The sequence below is a fragment of the Macrobrachium rosenbergii genome, chromosome 3 (genome assembly GCF_040412425.1).
Source record: "Macrobrachium rosenbergii isolate ZJJX-2024 chromosome 3, ASM4041242v1, whole genome shotgun sequence".
NCBI lineage: Eukaryota > Metazoa > Arthropoda > Malacostraca > Decapoda > Palaemonidae > Macrobrachium > Macrobrachium rosenbergii.
The window spans coordinates 56699624-56711832 of NC_089743.1; the positions used below are offsets into that span (position 1 = coordinate 56699624).

The window sequence follows — 12209 nt, forward strand, 5'->3', positions numbered from 1 at the left end:
TGTCTGACAATGGCATTGACAGCAAGTAAATAAATAAACAACACCGGACTGCATTAAAGGGGGCAGTTTTTCTTTGTGACGAAACATACCGCCAATAGTTCTTGGGTTCTTAAATATGAGCTTCACGTCAACTGCAGGAAAATAATTCGTTAAAATCCTTTTTAGATTGGGTAGGAAAGAGGTGTCATGCGTGAACGGAAATAGGTTTTCTTTATGATTATTTTAAATCCAACTGCTACCCATCCAATTTATTTTTAAAGTATGTTAAGAGAGCATTGATAAGTCCTTTCACCCTCCTGCTATCACACACTTGGCACATAAATTAACATATTATATAAGTTTTCCATTCACGCATGACACCTCTTTCCTACCCAGTCTAAAAAAGTTTTTAACGAATTATTTTCCTTCAGTTGACGTGAACTCATATTTAAGAACCCAAGAACTATTGGCGGTATTTTTCGTCACGAAGAAAACTGCCCCCTTTAATACAGTCCGGTGTCATTTATTTATTTACTTGCTGTCAATGCCATTGTCACACATACGTGGAAACACACGCCGACTGCTTAAGGTCAGATGTGACGCACATATTGGCGTTAGCTTTCGCACTGGTGCAAGTTGTCTAATCCCGAAACATCCAATATTAGAAACCACATAAAACTATGCAAAAGTAAAATAAACTATAATGATTTTAAGATTATACTAACTAGTCAACACGAACACCACCTCCCTATTCTTGAATCGTTAGCAATCAAAAAGCTTGTTCCCTCTTTGAACAATCATTCCTCGTCCACGCCCCTGTATATAGCTTAAACCACACCCCACCTTATGTTTATTGTTTTTCATACAGCAACTGAACTTCGAGGAATAAGGTCTGTTAGTTAAAAATTTTCTATTTCTTTCTCTTTTTTTTTTTTTTTTTTTTTTTTTTTAACAATTTTATTTTTAGGTTTACCCTTTTTACTGATGTTTTACTTTATCATATTTTATTTGTACATATATCCTAAATCTTCTTGCTGTATTTGTATATTTTACTTTGTATTTTTAGCCTTGAGGATGAGACAAGGATCTCGAAACGTAGGCCGCCCTGAATAAAGGAAAACCATGTACCAAGCTGTCTGCTTTAGTGCCTTCTTGCTGTTTTGCTGAGGAATAGCCTCGATTTCACACAATGTATTATATATATATATATATATATATATATATATATATATATATATATATATATATATATATATATATATATATATATAAATATATATATATATATATATATATATATATATATATATATATATATATATATATATATATATACAGGGTGTTTCGAAATTAGAGCCCCCCTCTACAGCATAAACTAAAATTGATATGGACAAAAACAAAAGTAATTCAGAACAGGTATTTATTTAAGTTTCTCTCTGAGTATTTAATATTTTGTGTGGCCTCCATCTGCCTGTACCACAGCCTGCATTCTTGAGGGGTATGACTTCAGCAAATCGCAAAAAAAGCTGAGACTCAAACTCCATTTCCCTGAACACTTCGGTCACCTCTCTTCGCAGGTCGTCAAGGCTTAGTATACCATCATAGTTCACTGTGCGTGCTTCAACACGATCCTTTAAAATACTACCAATGTTTTCACACACATTAAGGTCAGGGGAGCTACCTGGAAAATTCACTTGACGTGAAGAAATCGATACCACTGTTTTGAAGCAGCTCCTGTGTCTGAAGAGCCTTGAAACATGGTGCCTTATCATGCAAAAATGTGACTTCTTCAACAGATAACACATTTTCAGGATCTTTGAGGAAAGGAAATACTCCACCAATAAGCACAGTTTCTCTGAAGTAATCGCCACTCCATGACTGTCCTTTTTCTTTGATGATCCACATTAACCGTTTGGCTGTGAAACAGAAAAATTCCCAACTTGGCGATAGTGCATGTCATCGCTGATATCATTCAACTTTGCAGCCCAAATGATGTCATTTTTATGATTTGGCTTCCTGACTGTGTAAATGAAGAATTCATCTGATGCGGCAACATGGAGAAAGTCAGCTTCATCCCAATTTTTAAGAAATGAACCACAAAACCATGCACGGTCTTCTCTCTGTTGCTGAGTGATGTTGGGCTTGCTGATAACATGAAATGGCTTGATACCAGATTTTTCAACTCATGATATACAGCACTATAACTTCTCTTCTTTCCCCTTTTTGTTTCTAGTTAAAGTGCCAATTTACGTAAAGACTTTCTTGGTCTACCCACTGCCTCAGCTATAATGTCTTTTGACTCCTGAGAAAGGATTTCAGGCCTTCCAAGATTCTCACTCTTTTTGCAATGACAGTCATATGGATTTTTGTTCCAGTTTCTTTTAACAAAGGATTCATCTCTTTTAATGTATTTAGCTACCCAGGAACGTGAAATGAAGGATGCACCAGCATCCCTGGCCTCTCTGAAGGTTATAGCCCAGCTTCAGTCAATCCATCTGATTTCCTCCAAGTCGTTAGCCATGGCTGTATCTAACTCCGTCACTCAGTCTGAAAATACAAGAAATGTAAAATGAAAAATAGCTTAATAGAAACTTAATGTACTTGGAGATAGGCTATAGCAGAAAACTTCACAACTTTCCATTTGTTCTGTGGAGGGGGCCTCTAATTTCGAAACACCCAGTATGTATGTATGTGTATATGTATATATATATAATCAGAAAGCTACAAACGTCCTTTAATATTCAATTCACTCTTCCTCTGAAGTAATATATTTTCATATATGTTTCAAGGAATTTTTAGTTGATAATAAGTCCACCGTCCGTGGGATCGAACCAGCGACGGACGAGGAATCAGGACTACAGTGACACACCAACCAGCGGCCGACTGGTTAGTGTGTCACTGTAGTCCTGATTCCTCGTCCGTCGCTGGTTCGATCCCACGGGACGGTGGACTTATTATCAACTAAAATTCCTTCGGTAACATATATGAAAATATATTACTTCTGAGGTAGAGTGAATTGATATTAAAGGACGTTTGTAGCTTTCTGATTGTATATGAATCACGGTGATGTGATAAATAGTCGATATATATATATATATATATATATATATATATATATATATATATATATATATATATATATATATATATTATTATTTTAGGAACAGAATGGATGCCAATCACTTTTATGGGCATGCAGAATCACAATCAGATGATGATGACGATGATTACAGTTTCGATACGAATTCAAATTCCTCCCTTAGTGACTCTGATAATAACTTCGAAGACAAAGAAACTAGCAGCTACAGTGAATCAGATGATGATACAGAGGATGACAATATTTTGCCACCAATTACTCTTGTATCAGATGTCCAACAACAATCATCTGAATCAAAAGGAAACACGGTATGGCAAGATACTGTTGTTCTCCCTAGAAACTTTGCATGTTCAGCTAGAGAAGAGAAACATTACACTGTGCCATACACCTCAGATGGAGAAATTCTTCCAATTGATGTTTATAAGCTACTTGTTACTGATGAGATTATTGATTTGATAGTAGTTGAAACTAATAGATTTTATGATACTACTGTAGCACTGAAACCTGTTACTAGGCATTCAAAGATGAAAGCTTGGAAATCAGCAACCAAACACGACATTGAAAAGTTCACTGGTATTTGTAATCTAATGAGTCCGAACAAGCAACCAACATTTGGGAGTTACTGGAGTAAGAGCAAAATGTATGGAGTTGATCTTATAAAGAAAACAATGACTAGAAATAAATTTGAGTTGATCTTACGTTTTCTACATTTTGCAGATAACAGTCTCTCCAATGGAAGTAATAGGCTCTTCAAACTGCAGCCACTGATTCGGCTTTTATCAAGAAACTTTAAAAAATTTACACCTGGTGAGAAAGTAGTAACTGATGAAAGCATGGTTTTCTTTAGAGGACGGACTATATTACGGCAATATAATCCCAGTAAAAGTCATAAATACGGCTTGAAAGTCTACAAATTGTGCCCAGTGGATGGACACACATGGGAATTCATGGTCTACAAAGGTAGAGGTGATAATGCACCCAGGAATAGAACATGGAGAGTATATAACAAGGACACTAATGGATGGATTTCTCAGAGAAGGAAGAACGCTTCATATTGACAATTGTTGCTCTTCTGTGCTTTTGCCTAGATACCTGTTAGGAAAATCAACATATGTATGTGGAACACTAAGAAGTAACAGAAATTATGTCCCTAAAACTGTAACAGGAAAAAAACTGAAAAAGGTGAAGTAGCAGGACAGCAGAATAATGACGGTATGGAAGTTATAAAGTGGAAAGACCAGCGTGATGTTCTTATACTAACAACTGACCCTGAGTACACAACAGAATTAGTCAAAACTGGCAAAATAAGACGTGGTACAGAGGGAGAGAATACACAATGTGTTTTGGATTACAATGCAGCCAAAAAAGGAGTGGAGTACTCTGACACGATGTCCTTATATTACTCTCCTCTACGAAAAGTTAGGAAGTGGTACAAGAAAGCAGCCTTTGAACTTCTTCTTGGAACTTCAGTTGTAAATGCACATATTCTATTCAATAAGTTTCACACAAACAAACCAATTTCAGTTAAAAAATTTCGTGAATCTATAGTACTCTCACTTTTGACAGGTAAAGCAACTGAAGATATAAAGATTGGAAGGGAATTTTCACCCATTGGTGGAAAAAGATCACTTCATGTTTTGATTGAGTTAGGAGGGAAATGTAGAGAAGCGAGGAAAAGATGCAGAGGATGTTATGAGTAAATTAGTAAAAATGAAGGAAGCCAATTTGCGGCATGCATGCAAAGCAAGGAGAGTAAAAACTGTGTGCAGCCAATGTGAAGCCAAACGGAATTTATGCCCCTCATGCTTTGAAAGACTCCATTCTGAAGAGCTATAATGTTACTAGGATATATGTAAAATGTGGTATATAGCTAGATATACTTATGGTTTTCAGATATGGAACTTTTTGCTTACTTTTTTGCATGATCACATTATCATAAATAAGACCTAAATTTTTTCCTTTATAGTTGAAAAGAATTTCTTTTGTTTTTATACTTTCATAAAATTCAATAATTAAACTTTGATTTGAATGCATTCTATGGTATTTCTAACCCTTTTATAAACCTATAAAACATATAAATACATACAAAATAAAAAAAAACAAAAAATGTAACACCGGTGGTACATATGGCGCTTAAGGTGACTAGATAAAAAAGGGCATCACTCCATCAAACAACTATAATTGTTTCCCTGGTCTTAATTCACTTCAAAAAATTCTGAAGGGGAACAAAACATGTCTATCACTTACCTTGTGCATACGCAACTAGCCCTATTCACTAGTGGTTAAAAATGAAACATTGTGCTTTTAAAACTTTAAATACAAAAATTTATTTCTAACTTCAAAAGTTATAATTAGAATTCATAATCTGAAAAAATTTACAATTACTTGAAAACAACATAAGATTTAGTTAATTTTAAACAAGAGTAATTCACAAAACTTTAACATATCAAGAAATTGTGTTACTAAGCAAAATTCAAACTATTAAGACTTATTCCAGATTTAAAAAAAAAATCTTAACAAAAGAAAATCAAATCAAGTATGCAATGTTAAGTATGAGCACATATAAAGTGCTAACTAAATAAATGTTAAATCACCGACACAAAAGTTTGGGTAAAACTATGAAATTGTAAACACAAGAACACACAAAAAATGTAAAAACAAGACTATACAATAAGTGCACAAAAGGTTTATCAACAACAATTTCACTAGGGCAAAATCTCTTTAAAGTATCTACCTTTTTACCACGGTAAAAAATAAGTAAAAAAAAACCACTTTACCTTATACAAGTTTCTGAACACTTTTACACAACTCCTTTTTTACTGTAGCAATATACACTTTTACCTAAGGCCTGTTACACTCTTAACACTCTTTTCTTATGTCGGATCCTACCAAGGGAGCATTAAATATTATTAACAGTTTCCAAAAACTTATATGTTTGGGAGAGTGACCACAAATCTTACTCTCTTCTGAATGAGGAGGGGATAAGAGAGAGAGAGAGAGAGAGAGAGAGAGAGAGAGAGAGAGAGAGAGAGAGAGAGAGAGATATCAACCTCTACAGAGTTTCAGTCTGTACTGATCAGTTTTACCAAAAATCTTCTGAGATTAAACCTGGGTTGGCAGTTAGGCATTTTTTGAAATGGGTCACCCTGGAAATCTTCCCTGGGAAAGAAAGGAATAAACACAGTTTCTTCCCCTGAAGAAACTGTGTTTATTCCTTTCTTTCCCAGGGAGGATTTCCAGGGTGACCCATTTCAAAAAATGCCTAACTGCCAACCCAGGTTTAATCTCAGAAGATTTTTGGTAAAACTGATCAGTACAGACTGAAACTCTGTAGAGGTTGATATCTCTCTCTCTCTCTCTCTTCTCTTCTCTCTCTCTCTCTCTCTCTCTCTCTTATCCCCTCCTCATTCAGAAGAGAGTAAGATTTGTGGTCACTCAGAGAGCTATATAGGCCTGTCCTCTTATCTGCTTGATTGACAAGGGTTTCCTGTATGGACACTTGTACAAACACAGAGGGAACCAGTGATACCCAACCTGTCATCCCACATATCTCTCAAATGACAGTTTAAGTGCTTCCTTTCGAAATGGAGGGAAATTACTCTGGTAGAACACCTGAGTCCACGAAAGCCAGCTGTACAAACATAATCCTAACAGCAAATTGTATTTTAGTCCTAAAATCACACAGTCAAAGCAATCCTTGTAAGATCTGACACTTAGCATCTCCAACAAACACTAATTTCATTGTTATTACAGACAATACAAGACAAACACAAGAGAAACTTTACAAAAAGTACAGAAAACATATTAATTTAAAAAACACACACTTATCATAAGACATATCATTATAATATATATATAGTGCATGATTGTGTGTGTGTGTGTGTGTGAGAGAGAGAGAGAGAGAGAGAGAGAGAGAGAGAGAGAGAGAGAGAGAGAGAGAGAGAGAGAGAATGAGCCTGGCTAGTGGCAATGGCCGCATAATTATGACCAAGACCAAGAGGGATTCTAAAGAATTGACAAACCAAACTAGGTACTAGGTACAAGTAAGATGACGAAGTGAAGAGAGTTTAATTATATGCACTAACTACAGAGGCATGGAAGCATTAACACAAGGACTAATGGCACTACCCCTCGACGGGGATAATTTTAGATAATGGTCTTGTTTGCATCTTGTCCTCTTAGACAAAATTTTAGCAGGAGTCGATTGTTGCGTAATTTGCCCACCTCCCACCTACACTTCTCTTTTTACTAATGAGTAATAACGAGACGGAGGAGTCAGTGCATTTGGAGCTTTATGTAGTTATTTAATTCAGTGCGAAAGATGCTGCAATATTAATGTGCATGAAGTAAAGCCACTGGAGTTACTAAAGCCTTTGTTACTGTTTACAACGATTACCTTCATTGATATAATAATTTCAACAATACTTCTAAGGTTAACCTTTTGTTACTTATTTTATTATAGTTTATCTTGAAAGACCATTTATAAATAAAAAATATATCCATGAGAATAAAGTGTAAATCAAATATATGTATATGTACAAAAATAGCAATGTCAAGCCAGAATAACTCAGGCCATGTTGCTTGGCCCTCTTAAACTTATGTGCATCAATATTAGTATCCCTACTTGGAGGGTCTTTCCACAGTTTCACAGCTGATGGAATATAAACCCTTTGGTTCTGGGCAGTGTGACTTCATGGCTGCTTTACAGAGTGCGAATAATAATGCTCTGTACAACGAGTAGAGCGTCTTAATTCAAAAGGCATAAGTACGACGGACGTCAACAGAAACTCACTCTTGAGATGTAACTTACAGATTAGGCAATATGTGGCTATAATAAGGACAACGTTCATGTTAAATTAACTTATTACAACATGGAAGGTTACATCCCGACCAAATTCCGAAATGAACTTTTAAAGTATGAGCAAGAGAATATTCAACATATATCCTAGTGCAAACACAAGTGTACTGTGTTAGCCAAACGCGAGTTGTACTCGGATAAAATGTGGGTCGTGGCACTGCATACTATCTACCGACAGAGAGTGAGCCTACCTCGTCAGAGTTCTTGCATGTAAGTTATCCTACTTTATTTACTCGAAGTGGAAGGCCAGAGATTACTATCTGATTTTATGTTGCTCAAAAAATGTATGATGGTGGGAGAGATATTCAGGCTTTAACTAACAACATAGTGTACAAGTTCCGTCTGCAGCTGTCCCAGTTGTTAGCATTCAGACTAATTGCCACTGGGAATGGAATACAAAATTTGGGCCAAAGGCCAAGTGCTGGGACATATGATGTCATTCAACGCTGAAAAGGAAACTAATAGTAAGAAGGTATTGAAAAGTGTAACAAGAAGAAAACCTTGCAGCTGCACTGAAACAATTGTTAGAAGGTGGAAAGTAAGATTGAAGAAATAGAATATGAACGGAGGCACAGTGAAAAGAATGACAGGGGTTGCAGCTAAGACCAAAGGGACGCTGCAAAGAACCCTAAGTAATACCTACCTAATTGACAGCACTACCCCCAAACAGGAAATTACCATCGAGCTACTGGTGATAGCGCTGGTCTTCTCATATTTCTTTCCTGTCGCTCCAGATGCTACTACTGTTGCTTTATTCAAGCCTGAACTAAAGAATTATTGTAAAAAAAAAAAAATAAAAAAAAAAAAAAAAAACAGTGGTAACTGCACATTGCAACCGTTGCCTTTGTTTAGGAATGTTGTTTGTGATTATATTCTCTTCGTCCATGCCATCTTTGATTGAGATACATTTAGAATATTTTGGCATTAAGAAATGAGTAGCATAAGTAAAACGAATGCAATTTTTCTTGCAAGGATGAAATAATCACAGGGAGAAAATGCTCTGGTTTGTGTATACAGTCAACAATCTCGATGGGAAATAGTTATCTTCAGATTAGGTCGATTTTGTTAGAAAAGCACTTTTGGCACGTTATTTCACAAGAATACTCTGAGAACAAACATATATGTATAATATAACATTATCATAATTTGGCCTTAAAACCGGCTAACAACTTAAGATGCCGTTTTCCAAAATGAGGGAAAGGGTAATCAATGGCATCCGGAAACACCATTTTTGTTCAGTTTAAATACATACTTAACATTATTAATCATAAGAATACATCACCGAGATGCGACGTACAGGTATTCCAAGAGAACTAACGAAAAGGTATATCACGGCTAAACCACAATTTTTCTGTTTAGTAAATATGTTAACTGCGTGTTATAGTAGATGGGTTAGACGATAGGGCCCAATGCATAGTACACATTGGTCTTACAAGACAGCCATTCTTATGAGGCTTTTTAATGCCATAAAAATGAGAGGCTTGGAGTTATACTTGAAATCTAAATATCAATCCAAACTATAACAATGATGTTGATGAATATTGTCTATACATTCGTAACAAGAAGCATCCTATTCATGATCTGATCATAAATTGCTGATCAAAGGCTTAAGACGTCAGTTTAAACAAACGAATTAATATTAATATAATTATCATTTACCACTCTGGCTCTGTCTCTTGGTTGGGTGATAACATAATAATTTAAGAAGAGAGAAATCCAAAGTTCGATCACGTGCGAGTACAGAAGCAGCTTGGGTCTGTTTTCCCTAAAAAAAAAAAAATGTAAAAAATGTGTATCTGTTGACCTAAGAAGTGAATTACGTTATGTACATTTTGGTCAGTCACCACAGGAAATTGCAGTTGAGAACAGAGATATAAATGAAAAATAACAACAAAGTAATATTCAATACTGCTTCAAAATATATACCACGAATATTAATAACAAGAGAGCCTCGATGAAGTAATCCTCTTCCTCACAGAGGTAAAACTATAAATCAGATATTTACTACATTCTCTCTCTCTCTCTCGTACAAGAAATGAGCCAAGAACTAACAAACAACGAAGCTCTACCACAAAGCGTCAGTTACCACAGTAACAACCGAATTCTCCTTCCTGAAAGAAAGGAAGAAAGAGCAAGGCGAAGCCTTAAAACTATCCGTATCATTCAAAATTAAAGCGCATAAGCGAACGCCCGAAACGTTGCAGGGGGAAAAACTTTTACCCAAATTAACTACATATATAAAGAGACCACAATTCTGCGAAGAATTAAAATGGAACTGAATGGTACTTATGGATTTTGTTAATGGCTCTCGTAATTCTTCAAGAGTGCCTTCAAAACTGCAGGGGAAAAAGGGCTGGGGCAGAGAGAAAGAAGGGGTGAAGGCTCCCGCAAAGCGGTGTAAAGGCTAGCAGAGAGAGAGAGAGAGAGAGAGAGAGAGAGAGAGAGAGAGAGAGAGAGAGAGAGAGAGAGAGAGAGAGAGAGAGATTCCAGGCTCTTATATTACATACACAAAATTTTTTTTGTTCAGATAAACAGAAAGAATGGATTGGTTACACAGAGCTTTCGCTCTAAATAAAAAAAGATATAATAGTATAAGGACTCCAAATAATTGCAGACAACTGCAATAATGATTTATAAAAATAAAGATTCCCATCGGTATATATACCTACTGCTTGAACATCGATTGTCTCTTTCTGGAATGTTTAAAGAAATGAAAACACCCAGGAAAAGTATCATAAAAAAATTCCCCGAACATAAATGAAATTAATTATTTCCCCTTCATATAACTACTTCATTTTAAAGTTTATGCGAATGGAACGTACAACTGTTCAGGCAAGAATTTGGCGCAACAAAACGGGAACTCAAACTCAGCGTGGAGTTCTCTTTAGTTTTAATCTTACTTTTTATTTTCTTCGGACTTTTGACCTTGAAAAATATAAATAATATCTACAATATCAAAGGCAGAGCTTCGAAACTGACAGCACACTAGGATCACCATGGGGAACGAAAACTCAGCAGCTCCAGATTATCACTGTGGTTACCAACTTCCAAAATCCAAGAAGCCAAAAAATCTTTCACTTCTGACCAACAAGACCCCCAGAATAATTCCACTGCACCTAGCCTATAGAATTAAAAGAATAAAAGAACAGGTGATGAAATTCAGGCCATAAAGCCAAGCCCTGGCACACTTCCAGCTTTCTACGCTCAAGATGAAGTGCTAGGATCTAAAGGTGAAAATATGAGCAAAACCCCACCGTTACAGTTAAACTAGGAAGCAATGGTTAAAGAGATTGGACGGCAAAATGTAAGGGAAGCTGGAATGGAGGTAGAGTAAAAGGCTAAAAAGCGGGTGGAGCTAGGGCCTAACTACGTTGCAAACACCGTATAGTATTGCCTACAATGCACCACGTGATGTGCATTGATGGCAATAACCCCATTCGTCTCGCTGTTTAATGGTTATGAATATTATGAGGATAAAAATTTACACCAATGTGAATTTGTCCCCATACTAAATCTCCACAACGCGCTTTGCCTAACTGACGTAAGTATCTGTGCCACAATATGTGGAGGAAGCAACAGGAGATGCCACGTTTATGGGCTTCTTCTTGTTTTAGGTTAAGGCAGCAGCCTTTTGCTGCCACGAGATTTTTTTGCTCCTAAAGCTGCACCCTTAGTGTAAATTTCTGCAAGCGTATACATCTCGCTCTTCCCTTTTAGTTTTCTGCAAAAAAGAAAGAAAAAAAACTATTGAGATGGCTATTTGTCTGTCCGTACGCCCTCAGATCTTAAAAACTACTGAGGCTAGAGGGCTGCAAGTTGTTATGTTGATCATCCACCCTCCAGTCATCAAACATACGAAATTGCAGCCCTCTAGCCTCAGTAGCTTTTATTTTATTTAAGGTTAAAGTTAGCCATGATCGTGCGTATGGCACCGCTAGGGGTGCCAACAAAATAGGCTACCACCGGGCCGCGGCTAAGAGTTTCATTGGCCATGGCTGAGAGTTTCACACAGCATTATACGCTGTACAGAAAACTCGACTGCGCCGAAGAAACTCTGGCGCATTTTTTACTTGTTTTTATTTGAGTCCCAATAAATTCCCTAAATTACACCAGATTTACTTATATTATTTGCTTATTTTTCCACAGAAATAAATTACATTCCCTGTGGAAACCTGTCGTCAAGTTCGATAGCATGAGAGAAGCAGTTCAGGGCAGGAGAGGAGAGGAGCTACCCTTTAATTCAATGAGGACACTTCAATTGGAATTGGAATATAG

At 36.4% G+C, this 12209-nt stretch overlaps 1 protein-coding gene across 1 annotated transcript; it reads left to right on the forward strand.

Moving 5' to 3' along the window:
* Positions 1-3147: 3147 nt before the first annotated feature.
* LOC136851407 (piggyBac transposable element-derived protein 4-like) lies at positions 3148-7817 on the forward strand. The gene is made up of 3 exons (XM_067125491.1): positions 3148-3649; positions 3794-4036; positions 7720-7817. The coding sequence occupies exons 1-3, from the start codon at positions 3148-3150 to the stop codon at positions 7815-7817; spliced, it is 843 nt and encodes a 280-aa protein (XP_066981592.1).
* Positions 7818-12209: the final 4392 nt, after the last annotated feature.